General features: G+C 32.8%; 1 protein-coding gene across 3 annotated transcripts in view; it reads right to left on the minus strand.

The window, feature by feature from the left end:
• The window catches only part of FASTKD1 (FAST kinase domains 1), a 36,376-nt gene that overhangs the window by 722 nt on the left and 8,868 nt on the right, over positions 1–26,786 (minus strand). For 2 of the 3 annotated variants that reach the window (XM_019727378.2, XM_019727380.2), the window contains 13 exons: positions 24,852–25,364; positions 22,383–22,451; positions 19,024–19,149; positions 17,950–18,348; positions 15,507–15,617; positions 14,429–14,560; positions 9,740–10,226; positions 7,452–7,566; positions 4,009–4,137; positions 3,062–3,193; positions 2,578–2,691; positions 798–936; positions 46–160 (listed from right to left, as the gene is read on the minus strand). In XM_019727378.2, the coding sequence (XP_019582937.2) occupies positions 46–160; positions 798–936; positions 2,578–2,691; positions 3,062–3,193; positions 4,009–4,137; positions 7,452–7,566; positions 9,740–10,226; positions 14,429–14,560; positions 15,507–15,617; positions 17,950–18,348; positions 19,024–19,149; positions 22,383–22,451; positions 24,852–25,186 (2,403 nt within the window). In that variant the 5' untranslated portion in view covers positions 25,187–25,364. The remainder of the gene's footprint in view (positions 1–45; positions 161–797; positions 937–2,577; positions 2,692–3,061; positions 3,194–4,008; positions 4,138–7,451; positions 7,567–9,739; positions 10,227–14,428; positions 14,561–15,506; positions 15,618–17,949; positions 18,349–19,023; positions 19,150–22,382; positions 22,452–24,851; positions 25,365–26,786) is intronic. The other variant, XM_074337621.1, reaches the window with a different exon arrangement.

Here is a 26,786-nt window from a genome sequence, read left to right on the forward strand (position 1 = left end):
AGGGTCTCTAGGTTTTTTAAGGACTGATTTATGTGAGTCTCATACCTGAATTACACGATAGCCCAAAATTTCCAAATGTCGTTTTTTCATAGCAGATTTTCCTTTTAAGTGAGGGATGTTTCTACAGAAAGCTCTTAAATCCAAAAATTCCAAAGCAATTCTATGTAAGAAATTGAGAAACTGAGTAATTATAAGCCTTTCAGAAACAAGTTTGCATCTTTATAAACTAACAAAAACAAAATTAATATAAATGAGTATAGCTATTATTTTTCTACTTAGTAATTAATGATAAGCCTATTCATTAGTAGAATTACAGTAAATTATAGTAAATATATCTCCACGCTTTCATCCTTTTGTTTCTTTGTCAATATATATTTATTAAGCACCCAGCATATGCAAGGAAGGCACTGTGAGGGAAACAAAGATAAACAGACATAGCTTATATTCTGACAGAGAACACATAATATGTAGTAAGTAACTGTAATGTAGTGTAAGAAGTGGCTAAGTGCTACTATCAGAAAAATAGAGAGATATGGAAGCTCCAAAGAAGGTACTATTTGCTTCTGCTGAGGTGAACTAGAAGGTTAGTACTATAGTTAGAGAGATGCAAGGCTTTAGACAATGAAGAATGGGCATTAAGGCGGAAAGCACAGGAAAAACAAAAGTACAGAGGTAGAACGTACGAGGTAGTTGAGAAGCAGATTTTATTACATCATAAAGCCTTGATAAATGAGATCATTAAATTATGCCAAATTTAACATCTAGATGACAAAATCTGAAACTAAGAAATAACTTACCTTTCAGCTCCTGGTGGCAGCCTTGATCTAACAATTGGGGTATTTGATTCCCAGTGACTTGCTGGCAGTTTTCCCAAAGTTATATTATGGTTTCCATAAGGAAGAGGTTTTTTCCTTTTATCCAAGATACACTCAAAATCTATAAGCAAGTATAGGAATCAACAGTATGAATTAGGTAAATTCTTACAGGTAAAAGTTTAAGATATTTTGGATTGCTGTTGGCTGAACCTGGAGCAATCATTTTGGATCATGAAGTGTAAACTACATGTTGAGAATGGTGGATTATAGTAAAATGGAAGGATCCTGGATCTTTAATATTTGTGGAGCTGGCATCGCAGCCCTGGACATCCCAAGTGTATGGGAGAAGGAAACACAGTTTGTTAAGTTCCTGTTATTTGTGGACTTTTGTCAGTCATAACCAAACCTAATACTGGCAAATATAAAACCAAACAACTGAGAGCGTGTGTTTTGTAGTGCAAGATGAGGGTATAAATGACCATCTGCTTCAGCCTCCTGCCAAGTACAGAAATCACATGCATACAGCATCATCTGACCATCCAGCCTCTGCTTGAACAAGTCATAAAATATTCCATATATTCAAGTTAAAATATTCTTCCTTTAATTTTTACCATTTTTTATCCTTGAGATAGACATCCAATTCTTTCATATCACAATCCTTCAAAGATTTTAAGTTATGCTCTCCATAAGACTTCTCGTTTTCAGACTAAACATCCTACTTTTTAAAATAAAATTTATTGAGGACTTACTATGTCCCAAGGGTAGCACTAAATGCTTTTCATGCAATATGTTGGTTAATCCTAATAAGCAGGAATTATCCCCAGTTTACAAATGAAAAAAACTAATAAGGTTCAGAGGTTTAGGACCTTGCTCAAGGCTTGAAACCCGTGCAGTCCCAGTCTTCTCTAGTTCTTTCTATGACATGATTTCTAGATCCTTTGTTTCTGTGCCTTATTTGTCACTGTCTCTCATGAAATGCAACACTTAAAAAAAGAATACAACACTGAGATGTGTGTAAAGGACAGAATACAGTGAGACTACCAAGTTTCTTGTTATTATTAATAATATACTTTAAAAGAGCATTTGATTTTTGGCAACCACTTACATTATTATTTGTATCTAACTGATAGCCTTTTAAAATACCCTTTATGTACACAGATGTTTTCTAAACCTGATTTAGAAAATCTATGTTAATCCTCTTAAAATTTCTTCTTTTCATTTAAGCCTACCATTTGAATTTAGCAATTTTTAAAAATCTTATATTGCCATCCAACATATAACCTAGCTTACCAGCTTTGTCATCCACAAATATATGGGAATGCCTCTACCATTACACCTCTGAGAAACAAGATTAACCAGGTTAGAGTTGAGCACATACCTACGGAAATCCTCGTCCATGACACTAATCCAATTTAGTTTCTGAGATGAACTTAAAACAATGAAATTGACATAAATCATTTCCCTAACTTTAAGGCACTAAGTGGAAAGGACGCAATCTTATGAAGATCCAGAAATGTCCAATGCATCTAAATCTTGGTTTTACGTACTTAGAATTGGTGAAAGACTGACCTTAAAAATCTTAAAAAGTTTTCTTTGTGGAACACCAAAATGCTGATGGTTACAAAAGCTGGGTCATGGGAACTTAAGGATCCATTGCACTGTTCTTTCTACTTTTGTCTCTTTGGAAATTTTCAAGATAATGTGAAAATATTTTTAAAAAACTTTTTAAAAATTCCAATTGATGAGATGATTAAAGACTTACCTACTGTGTGGTAATAAGGTGTAAGAACCGAGGCTTTTACACAATTGATTCCTCCTAGTACCTCTGCTAACATTTTATAAATATGCTGTTGTATTCCATTCATGCTGCCAATATCTTTATGAAAACAAAAATAATTAGTTCACTTAAAATAAGTTAATCGGTTTTTGAATGAAAATCATCCAATTCTATAAACTGAAAAATAAGAATTACTATTTCCAACAAGAACTTCCATGTAATAACATATGCAATGACACTAAATTCAGTATAACACACGTTCTTTGCTCTCTACCATGAGGTTTAGTGTCCTAAATATTAAGAAATTCTTATAACAAAAATCTCACCTACAAAATGATTCCATTAAATAGGTCATAGCACTCTTGGGAACTCTGGTGTCATGGTTAAGGTTTAACAATAATATCAGTGTACTACCTAATAATTTACTTTATAATTAAACTTCACTGTCTGACCCAAAGAAAACTCAAACCTTTATTATAATGTTGTTGACAGAAGCGGTCGTGGAACCATGGAATCTGATACTCAGGACATTCCAAGCAGACTGCTCTATTTAATTCCATGAGACGAAACTGGACCCTCATATTTAGAGAGGAACATAAAACTGAAATTAAAAAAATATATTAATGGATTTTGATAGCTTGGACCTAGCAAAAGCAATCCATTTGTGCACAGACATTTATCCCCATTATTGGTTGATACTTTTATTCTCATAAAATCATTTCAGTTGCACACACATGCTTTATATTTTTAAAGTATTACATTCAGTGGCATAATTACGATCAACTCCTATATTGTTTCCACTAATTATGAATGTTAAAACTACATTTTTAAAAATACTACCAAAGAATTTTCATTAACCTAATATCCCACTTTTAGGAATCTATCCTCAATCAAAAAAATGAGGTCAATGAATCATGCATAACAACCATTATTTATAATAATAAAGAATTGGAAACAATCTACAAGGTAACAAATTTTATTATATCCATATAGTGGCAGATAATGGCAGATTATGTAAATACTAAAAAATCATGATATCAAAAAATATTTAATGGCACAGAAAATTGTTCAATATAGTTCAACGACAAAAGGCAACATACAAAAGTGAATATATAAATAATCCAAATTTTCTTTTACAATACACATAGGTATATAAACATACACGAAAGAGCAGGAAAGAGACACAAAAGCAACACTCCAAACACTTAAAAGCAGTAGCTCCTCTTGGTAGTAAGATTATGAGTAATCTTTTATTTTCTATTTTATAGTTTCCTGTATTTCCCAAATTTTCTATCATAAGCAGGAAATACTTTTATAAACAAACAATAAAATTAACATTTAAATGCTTCAGTATAGATAGAACTGAAACTTGGATATAAAGTACAAATGATAATTTAATAAAATGTAGATACATACGTTCAAGTTGGGAATCCAATCTGTCTAAGAATTTGATGTTAAAAATTGTCTTTAGCAGATCTTCTGGAAAATACTGAAGTGTGGCGAAAGAGAAACCAAGAAACACTAACATGAGAGGATCCAATACAGCTAAAACAAAATTAAGATATTTTTAAAAATTATAATGTACAGCCACCTCACATGTACATAAGCACACACTTTATTCAGTTAAAACCAGGTTTTAAAAAACAGATACAGACACAGCCTTCACAAAACTAATCTAATTTATATTGTTACAATACTATCAGGATAGTGGTGAAGTTTTAGTGGTTACCTTTGTGGGGGGGCTAGATAGAGTAGGAAAGGGGAACAGAGAAGAAGGCGACTGTGGTATATTCTATTTCTTGATCTGTGTACTCCTTTGTTGGGTGAATCAAGTTGTATAAATCCATACTATGTACTAAGGATACGTGAACATTTATTTACTATTATCCTTCCATAAAGTTTTTTTTAATTCCCTTGAAAAGAGAAAGAGTTCAAAACTAAAGGTTAATAAAAACTAAAGGTTAATAGTATATATAGGGGTGGCCGCATGGCGCAATTGGTTAGAGGAGAGTTCTCAACAAGGTTGCCGGTTCAATTCCCACAAGATGGTGGGCTGCACCCCCTGCAACTACCTTGTTTCCCCGAAAATAAGACCTAGCCAGACCATCAGCTCTAATGCGTCTTTTGGAGCAAAAATTAATATAAGACCCAGTATTATATTGTATTATATTATACTATACTCGGTCTTATATAAATCCTGGTATTATATTAATTATATTACATTGTATTATATTATATCATACTATTGCTATACAAAACCCAGTCTTATATTAAAAATAAGACCAGGTCCTATATTAATTTTTGTTCCAAAAGCTGCATTAGAGCTGATGGTCCAGCTAGGTTTTATTTTCAGGGAAAAACAGTAAGATTGAAAACGGCAACTAGACTTGGAGCTGAGCTGCGCCCTCCACAACTAGATTGAAGGATGACTACTTGAAGGATGGGCCCTGGAAAAACACACTGTTCCCCAATATTCCCCAATAAAATTTTTTTTAAAAAGTGTATATGAAAAGAAGTTATTCCAGTCTCTATGTATTGATAATAATAAAATATTACTCAGAGTGTGTTAGGTACCACTGTAAGCACTTTCCAAACTTAAACCTCACCTCAGTATACAGTAGAAACAATTACTATCTCTGCTTTATAAATGAATGGACCAATTTACAGAGAAGGTAAATGACTTGCCCAAAGTCACACCGTTAACAAATGGCGAGTGAGATTTAACCTGGAGGTCCAGCTTGGAGCCTAGACCACTATATTGTGCAGCTCTGTAGGGCTCTCAGATCTCCAGGCTGAGTGTAGACAAGTATGGAGCTCGGATCTCCCCTAGCACCTCCTCCCTTACCTGTCACCGAGAAGAATGGTACATATTCCACCATACGGTGTAAGATAATTTAGCTGATTTGCCTCATCCAAGACACATTTCTGATGAGAGGGAAGGGATTATCCAAAAAACTGTATCGCAGCAATATTCTTACAAAGTACAAAACTGACATTAAATATTTTCTTTTGGATTTTTTTGCTGAGTTTCTTTAATAAAGCAAGATCAAGTCACAAACAAGGTTATGATGATCTTCACCAGCAAAACTGATCTGTCAAAACTAACATTCATTCAAAATAAATTACTCCATGAGTTATGTTAAATTGTACTCAAAAGGTCTCCAATAATTTTCCAAACATTCTCAGTAAATCTTAAAAAAAAAAAAAAATTGAAGCTGTACATTTCAACATTTTTCTCATACGTTTAATTTTTTTTAAAAAAATTGTAATATATAAGCCTCTATTTAGAAAATATGGGAGGACATGTACTTTCATTTCCTTCTGGTTGTTGAAACATGACTAAACAACCAGGAGAGCACACTCCATTTCAAGTCTCAATTTCAAGTCTGTTTCAAGTCTCATCTTTCTACATATAGTTGTAGTAAGTACTAAAAAGGGGTATATGTGAATGTCACATATGCATACACTTACACATAAACATGGACGTTTTACAGTCCCATTTTACTTGTCTATTAGCAGACACAGCAGTACCAGACATGGTTAGACACTATCTGGCTTATAGATCCCACGAAAGTGTAGCAAAGTCTATGAGCATGATACTGATATAATCAATGTATTTATAGTGATCTTGTACCAGCTTAACTATTAAAATTGACAGAAACAATCAGATATTATGTATCTCCACATGTGATACAAATATTAGGTACACAGCACCACATACAAGGCATTTTTGCTAAAAATGTTTAATCTGAATCTAATTAAGCATCTATAACTAAGTTCTAGTTTACAAGAAATACTGGAGATGGAGGAGCAAGGTTTTAATAGAAAGCAATCACACAAATCCAGAACGTGCGTGATCCACAACAAATAGCCAATCTCTTTTATAAAAAGACAAATGCCAAGACAAAAAAAGATAGGGAGAAAGTGATGTAACAATTCAATGTTGGTTGCTTTAAAAAAAACTTATAAAAGACAATCTGGTGAGATTTGGAAAATTTTGATTATGGTAGTATATGGTACTTGTTCATTTTCTTAAGTGTGATGCTTTACTTCCTTATAACCTATTTAGGGCTAACACTTCAAATGTTTCATCATACACACACAGTAAATGTGGTAAAATGTTAATCATTAATCAAAAACTTGATTGTGAGTATATAGTATATAGATGTTTGTTATATTGTTCTTTCAATTCTTCTGTGTATTTGCAAGCTATGGTAACAAAAAGTTGTAAAAAAAAAAAAAAAAAACTTTTCCCCCAAATCAAAATCAAGCAAAAAACAAAACAAAAAACCAAGAACATTCTAGACTATAAGAGACCACAAAAGATAACTACAAAACACAATGAGTGAAACTTGATTGAATTCTGGGTCCAAAATAACCACACTACACAGTATTTTGGAAATAATGAAGGACATTTACACATGAATTGTGTTTATATTAGAAGATTATTAATTTTCTTAGGTGTGACAACAGAATTGTGGTGATATAGGAGGTCATTGCTCTTAAGAAGGTGTATGCCTGAGTATTTAAGAGGTGAAGGGTCACAATGTCTACAACTTACTTTGAAATGGATCAGAAAAAATAGAGCAAGAGGCACAAACAGTAAAGCAAAGCAAATAGGATAAAATGTTAACAATTATTTGAATCTACTCACTGAGTATTCAGGTGTCCCTTCTTGGTTCTTTTCATTTTATCCGTAAGTTTGACATTTTTCATAATAATAAAGTTTCAAAAATGGATAGAAACATTTCTTTTCGGTATAGAACTCACAGCTATTATGGTTACCCTTTAAATGAGGAATATCTGCAACAGTGTACTCCCACCTACTCATTCAATGTAGTACCAAACAATATACCTACTTAAGTAAGAATTAAGGTGTTGAATGCAGGTTCCGAAAAATTCATCCCTTTGAGGTGGATCATAATTCAAGATGCTGAATGGAAGAATAATAGCAAGGACTGCAAAAGGATGGATCTATATATAAGAGAACAAAAATGTTATAGTTTAAACTTCAGTAAAACACATTTTAACCTAATTATTATTTTAGAGAAGTCTTTTTCTAACATACCTATAAAGTTAAATGAACATGCCTACAGTTAAATGACAAATGTATCACTATTTACTAATTTTCCGACCCTGCTATGATCTATTTAGTCCCACCACTAATTTCTAGCAACTCTAAGTGTTAAGAAAAAGTAAATCAGACTATCCACAAATTAATTTTGTTAGGTATAAAATCCTGTTCCAGAAATACATCAGTCATTAAAGTGAATAGGAAATAGTATCATTAATTTCCATGTCATCAGTGCATTTTGTAGATACATCATATAAGGTAATTAAGGGAGTTTATAATCAGAATTTGTTTTTCTTTTATTCATTCATTTTTAAATTTCATTATTTACTCATTCATCTAATATTTAATGACTGCCAAGCAATATGCTAAACAAGTAAGACAGACTTTTTTTTCATTAGTGGGAAACACTAAGTAAAAGCCTTACCCTTGTATATATACATTTTGTGAGTTTCTTCTCATTTAATCCCAAAAGCAGCATTTTATAAGTACGTTCTAGAAACAAATTTGTAAGAAGATACACTGACAATTTAAGAATACAGTAGACACTTCAACAAAATAGGTTTGAATTCCATAGGTCTGCTTACATGCAATTTTTTTCAGTAATTACTGTAAATGTATTTTCTCTTCCTTAGGATCCTCTCAATAAGATTTTCTTTTCTCTAGCTTACTTGATTGTAAGAATACAATATATAATATAGATATGAGGTCAGACAATTAAGTTCGCAAACTCATCCTAGAAAAAGTGCTACATACCTTATTGCTGACTATCACTACAGTCACCTTCGAAGTACTCCCCTCGGGAAGCTATGCACGGACACAAGTGCCTAGTCCACCCTTCAAAGCAATTTTGGGACTCTTTTTCTGGAATGGCCATCAGAGCTACCGTCGTATTACCCTTGATGTCCTGAATGCCATCAAAATGCCTTCCTTTCAATATTTCCTTTATCTTCAGATGCAGAAAGAAGTCATTGGGGGGCGAGATCAGGTAAGTAGAGCAGGTGTTCTAATACATTTATTTGTTGACTGGCTAAAAATTCTGTCACAGACAGTACCGTGGGAGCTGGTGCATTGTCGTGATGCAAGAGCCATGAATTGTTGGCGAAAAGTTCAGGTCATCTAACTTTTTCACAGCCTTTTTAGCACTTCTAAATAGTAAACCTGGTTAACTGTTTGTCCAGTTGGTACAAATTCATAATAAGTAATCCCTCTGATATCAAAAAAGGTTAGCAACATCCTTGCAAAAGTTCGTGAACTTAATTGTCAGACCTCAAAACATACAAAATATGTGTTAGTCAACTGTTTGTTACCAGTAAGGCTTCGGGTCAACAGTAGGCTATTAGTAGGTAAGTTTTTGGGGAGTCAAAGTTATATGTGGATTTAATAATAACTGCCACATTGTTCAAGGGTCAACTGTACTAAAGTCAGTGGATATCTTAAAATTTTTTTGATTTTCACACTTTTGAATATGGTAGTTTTTATTTTGTTTGGGGGGAGGTACATATATTATTTTCTTAATTATTAGTTTCAGGTGTACAAAACACAGTGATTAGACATTTACGCACCTCACAAGGTGATAACCCCAACAAGTCTACTACCCATCTGACTTCGTACAGAGCTGTTACAATACCACTAACTATATTCCCTATGCTGTACTACACATCCTATGACCATATATACTTTTAATTATATTTGACATTCAATATGATTTTATATTAGTTTCATGAATGTAGTTGTTCTTAAATAGTAAAAGTAGGATTACAGAAAATAAAAAGGGAAAAAATCATTCACACTCTATCTTTATATAATCAGTATTGTTTTAAATATTTCCTTCTAGTCAATGAATTTTGACTATTGATCTTAACAATACTGCAAGAATGAAAAGATGACTGCTAATCTGCTCAAATCTGCAATGCTGAACAAAGAAACTTTAGGAGGAGGAACAACAAACTGCTGAACCAGAAACTAGAGTTTAATTTTTAAACTTCAAATTCCAGTCAAGTTCTCAAAGTACGTATGATAAACATTTATGCTTTTAGAAGTTGACTATATAAAACTGTGACATTTCCATTTCACCTTTTCAATCTGCTGAAGGACCACTGAGGCTATCCTATCAAGTATCAAAGTATTGAGGTAGTTCATTCTAGCAATAAAAGATGAAATTCCCGCAACATTTATGTAATTAATTTCATCCATCAAACACTGCAAAGTAGCAATTGTTTCTTCCAGAAGTGACTCGACAAACCAGTCTCCTTTTAAAGATTTAAGTTCTTCCCATAACAGATTCAAATTGTTGCATTTTTGTAGTCTCTGATGACCATAGTGATCTAATTTTTGAAGTAGTTTCAGCTGCTTTCCAGTAGTACTCTCCAGATACATGTAATCATACTGAATCCATCTTAAAACAGATGTGGCAAAACTATTCAGGTCATTTAGGTCACACTGTGGTAAAACTGCTTCAATTCGAGATATCACCACTTCATCTAGGTGAGGAGACGGAAGCATGGAAATAGCATAGACCAGGAGAGATATCTCACTAGATTTGACACTAATTTTCAAATGACTGTAGAGGGGGGGAAGTAAAAAGAACAAAATTAATACATCAGCAACAAAATACAATGCATATAATTATTAAAATATGAATGTTATTATTATTATAATTAATAGGTGTTGTAGTCTTAACATAAAGTTAATTTATTTTAAGAAGGGTTAACTAATTCAAAGATGACAGGTCCACAGGAGTTACAAAGGGAAGCCTTAAGATAATCTAAAGCACATCCTAAATTTTATAATGCAAAAATAAAACCATAGTCTCTGGAAAACAAAAGGTCAGTGTCAGAACAATGTTTCTTTCCAGTACTGTTGCTAGAGACAGAATTTGGGCTGATTTTTTTTTTATATATATATATATTTTTAAAGATTTTATTGGGGAAGGGGAACAGGACTTTATTAGGGAAGAGTATGTACTTCCAGGACTTTTTTTTTGTTTTCCAAGTCAAGTTGTTGTCCTTTCAATCCTAGTTGTGGAGGGTGCCATTCAGCTTCAAGTTGTTGTCCTTTCAGTCTTAGTTGTGGAGGGCGCGGCTCAGCTCCAGGTACAGTTGCCGTTGCCGTTGCTGGTTGCAGGGGGCACAGCCCACCATCCCTTGCGGGAGTCCAACGGGGACCTTGTGGTTGAGAGCCCACGCTCCAACCAACTGAGCCATCCGGGAGTTCAGCGGCATCTCAGCTCAAGGTGCCGTGTTCAATCTTAGTTGCAGGGGGCGCTGCCCACCATCCCTTGCGGGACTCGAGGAATTGAACTGGCAACCTTGTGGTTGAGAGTCCACTGGGCCCATGTGGGAATCGAACCAGCAGCCTTTGGAGTTAGGAGCACGGAGCTCTAACCACCTGAGCCACCGGGCAGGCCCCTGGGCTGAATTTTTGATACGACCTGTCAGAAGTTGGTATGACCTAGTATAGGCCCTGGCATACAGTGATCACTCAATTTTATTAGTTCCTGTCTTATTTCTGCTATATAAGAAGTCCAACCTTAAAAAAAAACCAGAAAACACAGGACATATAATTAAATCCATTCTCTACTCCTCCTTTTCCAAACCCCCACAGTTAAGAGTCCTTTCATCAGGACAGCAGTTTTTAAAATACAAATAAAACACTAGGAGCTTTTAAAGAATCTTCAGGTTTAGAAGTAGTGAAAGAGATAGTCAAATCTCTTTCAATATAAATTAAAACAAAATTGAGTAACTTTTTAAAATATTAAATTAATACATTGAAATAATCATTATATTCAACGTTAGCAAGGGTGCATTGATACAGGCACCCTCATGTAAACTTTAAAAGTTAGTATAACCTTTCTGAAAAGTAATTTAGCAGTACAGCTCAAGAAATTTAAAACTAATTATATCATTTGATATGATCAATCCCTGTTGACGAAAGTAACCTAAGAAAATAATCGAAAATGCAGGGAAAATGTATATGTTATTCACCATATTTTTAATGGGGCTAAAATTTGAAAACAATCTAAATACCCAATGATGGAGAATAGTTAAGTGAATTATGGTAGTCATACGTTGGCTAATATCTAGTCATTAAAAACATTTACAAATAGTTCTAAATCATGTGGGGAAATGCTGATAAAGTTAAGTGGGAGAAATAAATAGCATGAATACCACAAATCGTCACATTTATGAACCACAAAAAGATCTCAAAATAATTTATATATAGTATTTGGCCCAGTACCTGACACAAATTAAGTTCTCAATAAGTACTAAATGAATATTTTATTCTAATAACCACGAAAAATTAACACATTGTATAAAGAAACGAAAGCCCCCAAAAGCTGTATCAGTTTCCAGAATTGACCCAAGGACAGAACTCTCAATATTTGCTAATCTTCTCATAGTTGTCTAAAAATAAACCCCAGAGGCACCAGATGGCTCAGCTGGTTAAAGCGCGAGCTCTTAACAGGGTTGACAGTTCAATTCCCACATGGGATGGTGGCCTGCAACTAAGGATTGAAAACGGCAACTGGACTTGGAGCTGAGCTGCACCCTCCACAACTAGATTGAAGGACAACAACTTGACTTGGAGCTGATGGGTCCTAGAGAAACACACTGTTCCCCAATATTCCGCAATAAAAAAAAAAAATAACCCCAACAGACAAAATCTATCCAACCTGCAACTGATGTTATTCCTTGTGATTCTTCCTCAAATTCCAAAACTTACATACGCATGTATTTATTTACAGTACTACCATATATCCACCCGCATGACTAAAATTAGACAATAAAAGAACACCTAGGGTTGGTGAGGATGTGGAGCAACAGGAATGCTCACATTCTGCTAGTGGGAATATAAACTGGTCCAGCCACTTCAGAAAACTGTTTAGCAGGATCTGCTGGAGATAAACATATGTATAACCTATGAACCAACAATCATACTTCTTGGTAAATATCCACAGAAATGCATACATATGTCCACTAAAATATATGTACGAGGATATTCATAACAGAACTATTTATAACAGCCCCAAATTGGAAATAAATCAAATACCTATCAACAGTAGAATGAGTAAAAAAAATGTTTGTTACATTCTTATGAGAATACAACAAAAACATAGGTAAATCTCATATACATGATACTGAGCAAAAGAAGCCAGACAAAACAGGCAAAACTAACCCATGCAGTTAAAAGGATAGTAGTTAACCTGGGTTGGGGGTGAGGGAGCAGGGTTATGAGGAGTGGATACGTGTATTTTATGTAGATTGTATTTCAGTACGTTCAAATGAAGAAAACCATGTTATTCCAGTACATGAACTCCCTGGGTTTCCCAAATGGTTTCTGGAGCTATTTATGTAAATACTTAGGTGAATTGGTTTACTTAGATTACATTGTGTTCTTTCACACAATCTGTACTGAGTGGGAGAAGATAATCCTGAAGCATAAGCCCCTCTGATTTTATGTAACATCTCCCAACTAATTTTTGATAAAATTTTAAACTAGAGATATATAGGGGCTCTTTCTACTGACAACTACTAAACTTCAACACTGTCATATTTGCTTCAAGTCTTTTTATAAAGGAAATAAAACATAGGTAAAGTGAAATCCCCTTTGATGCTCCCACTCCTGTCTTATTTTTCTGTTAACACACCTATATGCAAACAGTATTGTGTCATTTAATTTTTTTAAAAAGCACTGTGCTGGCCAAATAAATCATGTCTCTGGGCCAGATTATGATAATATAATTTAAAGCATGAAATTCTTCATTCAGAGGCTATGTGAAAGTCCATGCTAAATACGGAAAAGGTGAAGAAACAATAATGCTGCATATATAAGAAAGTTATTTCAAGAAAAGTGTGAACTTTCTTATACATACCTACTATGCTAAATTCTCATCTGATAAAGTGCCACCTCATATTCCTCAGCTCAAATCCTTCTTAACCATAATGGCGTATCACTTTGTCAAAATAATGATCATTTTCAACTGTATGCCAATCTTTTGAATATAGCATAGAGCCCCATGCCTGGTCTTTCAGAAATCACAGTAAGAAATCAAACTAGTATGGGAAAATGGAAGGGAAAACGATTCATCTGGTTCTAATTTCATTCAGTCATTATTCTAATCTTTAAAATAAAAATTTTTAATGGAAAATTCCATTTTAGTGTAATGAAAGTCAATGAAAAATTGAATTAACTTCTTAGTTGAAATATGAATGCTACCTCCATAGAAAAGCAGAGAAGTTTTAATTACAGAGGGAGAATTCTGCATAAAAATATCTTTTCATTATCATTACCCTCATATATTTTATTTTAAAAATTACAAATTAAAAAATGTAATATGCCTTAAAATGCACAAATAAGCAAACTGAAGGCCCCTAAATATGGTTCTCCCAAATGGAGTTTGGCCTTCTTCATCAGCTCCACTGTTTTCGTATTCTATTTCTGCAGGAAAGAATGACTTGGCTTTTATTGTTATTCATGCCCTAGGGAAATCATACCCAACTGGCCTCATTTCCATTTCAAAGTATACCAAGCTTAATTGGCAGAATGGGTATGGGGAAAAATAAGTGTCTTAACATTTGTAATAATAAGCTGTCCAATTCTTCCTCCAACAGTTCCAACAACTCTATACATAATTATATAAAACAAGGTTATAAATTGAAAGATTAGATTATAAAATGAAAGATTAAATAACTACTTCTATTAGCTGGGTGCAAAAGTAATTGTGGTTTTTGCAATTATTTTTCACCTTTACTTTAATCTTACCTAAGCAATACTTCTCTGAGTTTCACAAAAAGCTCTTTACTTCGGTAATGTAAAAAAGTCAATGCTTGTGTTATCTTCAATAACTCGATTGGTTTATAGTCATCCAAATGCTTATGCAGAATTGAAGCAATTCTAAAAAGAATAAAGATAAAACATGTATTATAATCAGTTCATTCATTTATTTATTAAACATTTACTGAGAAGCTTTTTCATGCCAGACAAGCTCTGTGCGAGACAAACAGCAATGAGATAAGGTTTTCTGTTCTTGAAGAACTACCTCAAGATGACGATAGAAATGTAACAATTAAAATAGAATAAGTAAGAGCTATCAATGAAGTGTAAATGAAATAATATTTAATTATCAATAGTAAAAAGACAGAAAAGCATAGTTTTACTTCCCAAATAAAAAAACCTCACAGAACAGCCATCAAATCCCACACCCTCATTCCAAGAAAATCTTTACCAAAAGCTACTAACAATTAGCAAAACTGATTTAATTTTCTTCCTTAAATCCACTGGCCCTCTAACAGAGATACTTAAAGGCAATGGACAATGCTAACAGGGAGTAAGTTGGAGGAAAAAGGGCAAAGGAAATATTTTTTAAAAGGGATAACAGATAATAAAAAATTATGTACATATGTATAATCTGTACCATGTATTTTTTTCCTTGTTAAATCTCAAATTAACAAAAAAGTCAATATACAGCATGGTAGTTTGAGTTCAAGGTAACAACTGTGGTGTGAAACGATTCAAGTTCACAAAGATGTCAACTGTTTTGCAATAAATGTCCTTTTAAAAAGTAGGGTCCTGCTCTATAATCTCCACTTTCCTAGATTATGATGCTCTGTTTAAGAATAACAACAGTAGCAAATGAAATGAAAAACGCTATAAACAATTTTAGAATCTCTATTTTTAAAAAACAAACTATTTAGGAAATAAACAATACCTTAAGTGTTAATTCCTCATTTCTTCAAAAGCAACAGCTATATTATAGAAAAAAATCGTAATTTTCCCTCAAAAACATAGCTACTTATGAATGACAACTAAACTTAACACCATAAATTTCAGGAAGGACTACTTTTTAATCAAACGTGAATTTCTGCTTTCCATCTCTTCCATTGCTCCCATCACTGCCAAAGCTTGCTGGCTGGTCAACTCTTCTGACATCAATAATATAGATGATTCAAGTCTAGAAGCAAAGAAAAATGTTTTTATGTTGAAAAACTGACAATTAGCTTATAAAAACAATTTTAAAATAACAGTTCTTAGGTGACAAATAGGAAAGAAATAATATGAACAAAAACTTAATTCAAATATATAATTTCAATTTTCTCTCCACATAATTGGGGAATATAAAATATTATCAAATAAAAAAGTTTTTCAAAGCAATGAAGGTCTCAGTAAAATCTAAACTGTCTCTTAAAAATATACATAAAAGGTTTTTTAATTCATTTTTCAAAATAAGATTACAATGGTTATAAAATACAATGGTTCGCTGAAGTTATTCAGTACTAGAGAGCTAAAGAATTAACAACTGACATTTTAACAATATCCCAATTTTTTAAATTAAGATTTGATCAGGAAATCAATATATCTGCACATTAAACAAAAATCTTATGTACTAAATGCTTGCTGTAACACTATAAACTGAAAATTTACAAAGACAGTCCATTTTGAAACCATCCATCATGCAGTAATAAGAGTATCAAAATATAAGTGTCTTTTAGAATAATTTAGAAGACAAACCCAAAACATGAAATCTGAGAGTAACAGGATAAACTAATTTTCTATTCACACTACTCCACATCATCCTTTTCATTAACCTTATCAAACATTTCAAACCCAGCTTCTCATAGCTTTTCCCAAATACCGTGTTTTGCCATGTATAATGCGCTCCTATGAATAATGTGCACCCACATTTTTGGCCCAAACTTTCAGGGGGAAAAATCTTTTAATTTTTCAATTCAAATTTTTATTTGTTTATATTTGGGTACTTGCTTTTTGTATCATAAACGAATTTTAGCATTTATTTTTTAACATTGTACATGGTACAAGAGATTTTATGTAACAAATAATTACAAAACACAAGAACAGATACAAGGTACCAAGAAATAAGGCCAAGAAGTCTCCAAAGTTGGAAGTTTGCCCCAAGTGCAACAAAACTGATTATCGTTTTCCAGGATCCGTATTTTGCATACGGATATCATTATTGATTTCTAGTTACACTTTTAACTTATAAACATAAATAAAAGAATTAAAACATTTATATAGATACGGAATTAATACTACCCATGTATAATGCGCATCCATATTTTTCCCTCACAAATTTGAGCAAAAAAGTGCACATTATACAAGGAAAAATACGGTACTTTAGTCCACATTTTTCTCTATTCTCTCTGCCCATGGCACTTACTATCAATATCACTAATTTGAGTATTTATTCATAAACTATATTGCAGTGTCATAGTATTTACATTATTTCAATTATTATTTCTATCCTCCCAGTTGACATATAAAATCCTTGAAAGGTGGGACCCAGTTAAGTTCAACTTTTATACTCCTTTAGCATATGAGATTTAAACAGTGCTTGGTGACAAGAAAAAGAGAAAGATTCCAATAAAAGTTTTTTAAATCATCATCTTGTTCTCATCTTGATACAGTCTCTTAAAATGTATCCTTAAATTTCTTCATATATAATTCAAAGGACTCTTAATTAAAACTCTCCATGAAGTTTTGGCTAAGAAAAATGATGTAAATACCTCTATTATGCAACTCCTGAACCCCTGCTTAACTGATCCACTAATAGTACTTATCGTTTTGCTATCAATAATCATGTATTTAGTATTTGCTCATCTTTATATCCCAAATATTTCTAGCTACATCAATATCTGGCAATACTGAAAATTCTTTCTTTAAGGAGGGCACAGCTCACAGTGGCCCAGGTGGGATTCGAACCAGCAACCTTGGTGTTATCAGCACCACGCTCTAACCAGCTGAGCTAACTGGCCACCCCTAAAAATTCTTAACAGACAGGAGACAGATCAAATTCACTCAAACCTGACATGAGAATATATGCCCATTTGCATAATAAATGCTTTTGATCATGAATGTGAAGACAACAAAGCAAAAATGGTAAGCTGTGAACTACTACTATAATTCTAAATAGTCCACACCCTATACCGAGGGTGCGGGAGTCTTATGCCTGTGTAAAAGTCAGTCACAAGGCCTAGAAAAGTAGAATAAAAACACTTAAATGGTGTTCTCCTTCATCAATTGCTGTGCTGGCCACCACCAGAGGGTTACTGGCCCCCTTTTAGAATACAGTAGACTGTATAAACTATATTGCAGAGTCTGAGGAGTAAATTAGAATAATTAGAGAAAGAATCAAGGAGCAGAGCATATGAGATTACTTTCCATTCCATGGTTGAATGGGTTGATTTTTGTGCCTTCCAGAACTGCAAAATCTAAGCTTAAAGGATCCATGTATTCTCAACAAGTAAAACATTTTTAGCTGAACTTACTGTTTCTTTTCTTCAGGTCCTGCAGTGGGTCCCAATGCTATAAACAATTTTACAAAGCTAGCAGGGTGATCAATTAGAGGAATCATTTCAGTTAGCCTCTTTTTAGCCATTAAAACAAATTCAAAACTATGAAACTGTAGAAAGTGGTACAGACTAAGTATTTTACTGATGGACTCCAAATCAAGGTGGTTTGCATGGCTTAAGAATATTTTATTACACCTTTCTAATAGGGGGTAATAACAATACTTAATATTTCGAAGAAATTGTACTATTCTTCTTGCAATGTTGACCTGGGAAGAATCTATGGAGTCAAAAAGAAGTTCTGTTTTTTTCACTAATTGTTCTTGAAAACGTTGTGATATTAAAGAAGATATGCTGACCATCAAAACAGACAAGGACCTGAAAAAGGAAAAAAGATGTAAAGATATTTACGTTATTTAAGAATAATGAACAATTCTAAAACTAAAAGAATAGTTTCCCTTTGTGAATGTCTTATGTCACGTAGCATAATGTCTTTAAGGCTCATCCATGTTGTAGCATGTATCAGAATTTCCTTCCTTTTTAAGGCTGAATAATATTCCACTGCAGATATATACCACATTTTGATGGTCAATTCGTCTGTCAACAGACATTTAGGTTGTTTCCAAATTTTTTGGCTATTGTGACCAATGCATCTATGAACACTGGTATATGTTATGGACTGAATTATGAACCCTCAAAATTCATGTTAAAGCCTCATCTACAGTATGACTATATCTGGAGACAGGGCCTGTAGGGAGGTAATTAAGGTTAGATGAGGTCATGAGGGTGGCAGGCAAACTTGTCAGCTCGCAAGTAAGGTAAAACCTCAAACCTTTCTCAGATCTCAACAATATAGTTATACTTTCAATACTTTATGTCAAATTCCCAGAGCAACATTGCAAAGTAGACAGACTACTATCCCTATTTTATAAATGAGGTTAGTAAACTTTCCAAGTTAAAAGTAACATAGCTAGGAAGTGACAAATCTAAGTGTATGAGTATCCAACACCCAGGATCTTTCCACCACAACACAAGGCCCCTAAATAAATTTACCTTAAGTCCTGTATGGTTTCCAACTTCCTATTTACAATATCAGCTATTTTTCCCATTAATGGACTAAAATGTAAGTGTTGATCTGCTAGGCATGTGGAAAATTTTGATAGCACATGAATATCAAACCTATTAAAGGAAATATACAAAAGAGATTATTAGTATTTACTTTCACTTAAAACACATAAAAAATAGTTGTAAAATAAAAAGGAATCAAAAATACTAATACTGTATTACTAATACATTACTAATTTGAAATGAATTTTTCTAAAATGTTGATTACTTATTATAAAAGTAATCCATGCTAATAGTTAAAAACTCAGATTCTATCAGAAGATTTTAAAAAGGGAAAAATTACTCAAAATTATTTGAAGCATTTACTTATTTTTTAAGGTGCCAGAACAATTTCGACTCCAGGTTGTATATTAATAAGCAAAACAACCACTACTACAACTGTGCTGTGAAAAACTTCAGAATTTTTCTATAAGAAAGAAATGACCCAATTCCTTCAATAAGTAAATGGATAGATGAAAGGGAGGGAAGGAGAACTATTATAGATTCTAAGACTTAGAATTCACTAAAAGATAAGCATAACGAAGTTCACAGCAGCAAAACATGTGATAGCAAAAAACTGCAAACAATGTAAATGTGCATTAAGAGCACAATGAATAAATAACTTGCACATATTTATAGAATATCACACCACAAAATACCACAAAACAAAGAACAATTGAATCATGCAACATTATGGATAAATCTTTAGAACATATTGAACAAACTAAACTAGATATAAGAGTATATACTATAGGATTCCACTTCTATAAAAACAAAACTAACATATAAGAAGTCAAGATAGTGGTTACTACTTCTTGGGATGAGGGGACATGACTGGAAGAGCACATAAAGAGAACTTTGGGGAAATAATGTTCTGTTTCTTGATCTCAGTGCTGTTACACAGAAGTGATCAGTATGTGAAAATTTATCAAGCTGTACATTTATGATTGGTTTAATTTTATATGATATTCTTCAACCAAATGTTTACTTACAAGGAAAGAGAAACACGAGACAAATCAATCAAAGGTAACGTGTGAACCTTGTTTGGATACTGATTTAAATAAACCACCGATAAAAAGACCTTTATAGAGCAATGAAGGAAATTTGAACAAAACCAGTTATTAGGTGATATTAAGGAATTATTATTCATTTTTATAGGTACAATAATGGCACTGTGATAATACATTCTTTTAAAAGAGTGCTTATCTCTCAGAAATATACTGAGGTATTTACAGATAAAATGACATAACAATTTAAAATATACTGAAGATAGATAAAGAGAACATTCTGATGGCTGCCAGCTGGGAGGGGGGTGAAAAGGGCAAAGATATTAAGAAGTACAAATTGGTAGTTACAAAATAGTCATGGGAATATAAAGTACAGCACAAGGAATATAGTCAATAATATTGTAATTATGTATTGTGTCAGACGGGCACTAGATTTATTGGGATGATCACTTCGTAAGTTATATAAATGTTTAACCACTATGTTGTACACATGAAACTAATATAATATTGTACGTCAACTGTAATTGAAAAATATGTAAAACAATTATAAAAAGTAAAATAAAATATGGGGTAGGGAGGGAATGGGAAGGATTTAGATAAAACAAGACTGCTATAGGTTCGTAATTGTTGAAGCTGGATGATGGGTACATGGGAGTTCACTAAACTAATCTCTCTACTTTTATAAATGTTTAAAGTCTTCTATTTGAATTTCAAATATATGCTAATTTTCCTCGTTATGATCCATTATATAGTACTAATACATAATCCATCTTATTTGAATCATTACAAATTATATTAATGTAACACAAATTCACAGACAATTTAACAAAATCACTGATTAATAGCTATTGGAGTAACAAAAAATTAAATCATAGGGCACAGCAACTATAAAAATTCAGAAATTAACACTTATTTTATGACTCTCTTAGAAAGGCTATAGATGAAACACAAATTAGGGTTTTTAAATTTTTTACAACTTTGTATTATAAAAAAATAAAAGTACTGCTACAAATAAAAATCTCCATATAGAACAAAGTCATTATCTTCTGAGCTACTTTGAAAGGAAGTAAAATTAAAAAGCAACATTTGATTCACTGGGAAGTACAACTGTACGTCTATAATTTAATTACTTAGTATATAGTAAAAGCAAAATTTTTAAAAAACATGTATTTTACAACAGATTTGTTCAAGCTGTTCAGTATACATAACACTTAATGCTGCTTTGAAGAAAAATAAAGTGTTGAGTTATCATCAACAATGACCAAATTTAACCACAAAGATCCAGTAGTTTAGATTGCTCACAAAAGCAGTTAAGATTATTCTCTTTACTCTCAATAAAGGATAGTTATAGGTAAAGAGAATCCAAAAATGAAGGATGAAAAGACAGATGCATTTGGATAATGATATTAACTAAAATCACAATTTAGAAGGTAGAATTTCTAACCCCAGAGAACTGTTCAGTCCCCTTTGATGTAATCCAGCCCCTATAATAAAGGCCTACAGAGCTCCCTCATATATGACTACAACTCTAAGAATGTATCATGGTTTTGGCTTTAAAAAGCAATATGCTATAAAAAAGCATAATACGGGAATGCCTGCTCCGCCCTATCTACAAATAAATAGCCTGTTGTTTTTTCTTTATCTTAGTCCATCCTCTCCTTTCTGCTCTAGGTTACTATTGGTTTAGAGGGTGAGTTGTTCTGTGGTTTTTTAAAAATTTTCCTGTCTCTTTCCCACCTAGATTTTTCCTCTCTTCACTAACATTTGCTTTATTCCATTAATGGACCTTGGCTATCCGGAATTTCTAGGTTTCAAAATTCAAAGTTTTCAGAACTTAGCTGAAGATTTACCAAAATGAATTGTTATTACCTCAGCTGTCTTATAAATGGAGAGCTTCTCATATACTCTTATATTAGTATAAATAACATCGATTTCTCACTACTCATTAAGAATACCAAGAACAAATTTCACATTTTTTTAGCTGATTATCAATTACAACAACATGTTGAAAATAGCTGTATAGTTTAGGAAACAGATCTGAATTGATACTATTCACAACAATGGACCTGAAAGCTTCTAAGTCACCTGTGAGCTCTGTTCACTGCCTCTCCATAAAGGAGAGATAGGCAATTATAAATGTCAAAAAGCACACTACATTCCCTACTCTTAAAGAGGGAACATCTGAAATACTGTTCTCCCTCTTAAGGAAAAAACACACTCCACTCTTTTCCTACAATATTTCACTGTGCTAACCCTGAAAAAGATAACCCTGATTATAGATGAAGAACCCAAAGTACTTGCCTTTCCAGTCTTCTCCATGCTTCTGTAACTAGTGCTTCAACTAGTGGGTCATGGGCCTCAATAGCAAACCTCCATAAAAACAAGAGAAAATAACTTTCCATACATATGCATCTTTAAATCATTAAAAACACATGTAGTAAGAATTATAATGCAAAAGTAAACCTCAAGTTATTATACTCTTACACAGTGAGTCCTTATTTTTGGTCCACTCCCACTTCAGTATTCTGATTTCTTGAATACAATCTAATAAACATTCATACTTTATCTCATGTCCCTCTCATCCTTTTGTATGTTCATTTCAATGCCCTCCAACGAACAATTAAAATGCTCAAAGATGCATTTCATATTAAAAGTGCGCACAACATATCACTTTGCTCTGACTATAAAAATATTTCTATAGGAGAAAGTTTGTAAAATAAAGAAAAATTTAATATGGTAATAAAAATCATTTATAACTGCTATTCATAAATAGCCACCATCATTAATTTGGAACATTTCTCTCCAGTTATTTTTTTTCTACACACATATGAAATATACATATATTTCCTTTACATTTCCATATCCTGCCCTTTTCAGTAAGTTAACATTATATTGTGGGCATTTGCTAAGTCATTACATATTCTTCAAAACATTATTTTTAACGATTGTATAATATTCAATTGAGCAACTATAATATCGTTTGGTTAAACATCCATCTACTATTCGAATTTTAGTTTTTCAATATTATAAACAATGCTGGGATGAATATCCATGTACAAGAATACAGGTAACTTCCGTATAACACAGCATTTCTATAACACGGTTCAAGAATCGGGGGAAACCCTCATACAACATGCTATCCTAGAACATGGTTTCACTTAAACACGGTTTAAGAATTAGAGAAATCTCCAAACAACACGAAACGTAATAAAAGCTTAGTAGTGATGACGAATGAAACATTGTTTAATACATATTAATATGTTATACTTTTGGTGAAAATTGCTTTAATAAAGACATTTCTCTTAACTATAAAAATAAAATAGTATGTTTTTTTCACTTTTTGGAACCTAACCCCTTTTTTGTACTAGTTCTTTGTTTCCTATAACACAGATTTGCATAACATGGCATTTTTTAGGAACCTAACAACTGTGTTATACAGGGGTTACCTGTATTTATATATGTGTCTTGGATTACTCTCAGGATAATCTTAGATGCAAAATTATTGGGTCTAAGGGTATTTTTAAAATTAATGATCTATATTATACCACCAGCAGCACCTAAGAGTTCCTGTTCCAGTATACCTTCACTAACAATGCATATTTTACATACATAATTAAGCCACATATACTATATACTGTATGTATAAAAGTCTCTCTTTTAAACCAATTTCAACATGTTTATAATGTTAAGGCTGTATTATTTTGTCTCCTAAAAGTCAAAATCTTTTGGATTTAGTCATGAAGCAAAATCAAACTATATCTTATTTAAAAAAACTCGAAAACAAAATTATATTCCACTCTTAAAATCCTTTCCTTATTAAAATATGACTTAGGAGGGTAACATAAAAATGCAGCTTTTAGGTAAATCATTACGAAGCAGCATTTCTCCATCTGAGCCTGACATACATCAGTCTTGTGAGGTGTTCAGCATGATGTTTTGTGGTTGTATAAGTTTGGAAAATGCCCCGATTTAGAAATTCACAATATACACTGGCATATTAATGGCTCCGAAGAGTCCTGCAATAAAGATGTTTAATTTTTGTCTGGTTCAGCATTCTCCAAAATAACATGGCCACTAGAAAACAAAAACAGGTGTCTTGCCTGTTATCATTACATATTTTCTTCATTAACTTATTATAGTATTCAGAAAAAAACTTTGGAATATGAGGAAGACCACCAGAAAAATGGGGAGCCACTCTTTGTTAGTCTAACATCAATCCCCAAAATAAGTAAAGCCTCAAGCCCCCTTCTGTATGCTGACTCTCTAACAAAACAACTGCATCTCTGCATTGTGCAATGCTGACATCTATAGCTACTTAAATTGCCCCTGCATGTTGGATAATCATGTAAGAAAACTGCTGTTTTTCCGTTAATGAGACTAAGAAACAGACTAATTGTAACTTTTATGTGCTTTTCTCCTTTTATATAACTGCTGAATCCTTTATTAGGGAGCCACGTTCTTCTGAAGGCTGGATTCCCTTGCAAACAAGGTAAAACTTCTTTCCTTTTTTAATGTTTTTTCCAGATTTATTGAGGTATGATTAACAAATATAAATTGTATATATTTAGGTTGTACAATGTGATGTTTGGATATACAAATATTATGAAAATACTACCACAATCAAAGAATATCTTCTAAACATCTTAAAAATATTAGATGGTCAGTAAATTTACAGAAAAAAAGTTTTTCATTTTAAAGAGATATTTAGAAAATTAAAATACAAAAACAAACTATAATCATTTCTGTAAAATCTAAAAATACATTACTTACTGTTGTGTGATGTACAACACATTCACCAGGGTATCGTCATTCATGAATTCCACTTTACTTGTAGTCAAATTATAAAGAGTAAGAAATTGGGGGTGGTCTCTGATATATTCAACACTTTTTAACAAGCTGGTCTTCTGCTTTTGAAACTGCCAAAGTACATTAAATGCACATCCCACTTGCTTTTCTGAAAGTACGGCTTTGTTTTTTTCAATAAAATCAAATACTTGTTCTTCGTCTGTACACTTATCCATCTGGCTAATTAATGGTTCACAACTGAAGGGTCGAAAAGGAAACAGTCTCCAAGGAAATAGACAAATAGCTCTTAAGCGAAGCATATTTGTTAACAGTGTCTAGAAAAAGGGTATATTTTCATTTACATCACAAATTTTCTTGGGTAAAGAAAATTTAAAACTAGTGGCCAGGTGCCATATGCTGGTATAAAAATAACGGTTTTTCCTTCATACTTTTTGCTTTCATTCTGATGACTCCAAATCCCATTCCAATTAGCAGCTTCTGTAAAGAATTGGTTTAACATCATTATACTTTTATTACCAAATTAATTCTAACATTCAAATAAAGTAACAAGCTTTTTCTGCATTAACTAGCGATCTTGGTCTTAGTCTGAACCAGATAGTAGATCTGATCCAAAACTAAATGTCCAAGAAAGTGGCTTCTTTCTTCACCCCACTTAAAAAATGTTTGTTAGGGAATACAGTCAATAATATCATAATAACTTTGAACCGCGACAGATGGATACTAAACTTATCAAGGTGATCACTTAAGGTATAAATGTCAAACACTACGTTTTACACCTGAAAGTAATATAATATTGTATGTCAACTATAATTTTAAAATTAATGGACTTTTAAAAATGTTTGTTACATCTAACATTTACATAAAGTTGTCAAATTTCACCATAAAAGCAGAAGGGGAAAAAAATCCTAAATTCAGAACTGTCTTTTTAAATAAAAGAGTAAAACCGTTTACAATAAATAAATATTATCAGCTTTAAAGTTTCTACAAACAGTAGCCATTAATTCAGGGCCACAATAAAAAAAAATTTTCAGAAGGATAAGTCTCTGGTTTATTTGCTTTCTGGATAATTTCTTGCTTCCTTCTCTTGGAGCTCCAAAATAACTCAAACGATTTAGTTACTACTGACCTTAGATAGGTTTCAACCAATAAGCAAGACGATTAAAGGTCCAATCAGAAAATATGAAGAAATCAAGTAATGTAACAAAGACATTGTGAGGCAATATATGAACCAATTTATGAAAAATAATTTGTTTAAAAATATATATTATGTTTATATTTCTAGTTGAGAAACAATGGTTTAAAAAGATGGGACTAAAATCATATCTACTACTTCTGCAACATTTTACGAACAACTTTTAAGATATATTATCCCATTAGATTCTCTGAACTAACCTTCCAGATAGATATTATCGTTTGCATTTTTTGGATAACAAAAGCTAAGTTCAAAAAGATTTAAAAAACTACTCTACTACTAGCGAAGCTGGAACAACCACCCAGTTATTTCGACTCTCAACTTGAACAGTCTCTTTACAGCAACAAACCAACACTAAAAGTACGCCTTAGACTCCACTCCGCTATGCCAACCTCACAAGAAACACCGATGACACAGCATTGACTACTCTGTGCCAACCAGTACAGCAACCTGACCCAAAGCGACCTGGGTCACACACATACACAGAAAAATCTGCACAAAATTATCTTCAAGATTCTCCTGTCCTATCCATCTGAAAATGGAAGCAACTCAACTTTCAGAATACCAAGGTGTCAAGTCCCCAGCTAAGGACCCTGGGGAAGACATTTAACCAAAGGAGGGGCCTTGGGACTAAAATTGAGGGGTAGGTACCAGCTCTGAACAGGTATAGTGCAGATTAAACAGTGACACCCTTTGCAAATGACAGG

The sequence above is a fragment of the Rhinolophus sinicus genome, linkage group LG01 (assembly GCF_036562045.2).
Source record: "Rhinolophus sinicus isolate RSC01 linkage group LG01, ASM3656204v1, whole genome shotgun sequence".
Lineage (NCBI taxonomy): Eukaryota > Metazoa > Chordata > Mammalia > Chiroptera > Rhinolophidae > Rhinolophus > Rhinolophus sinicus.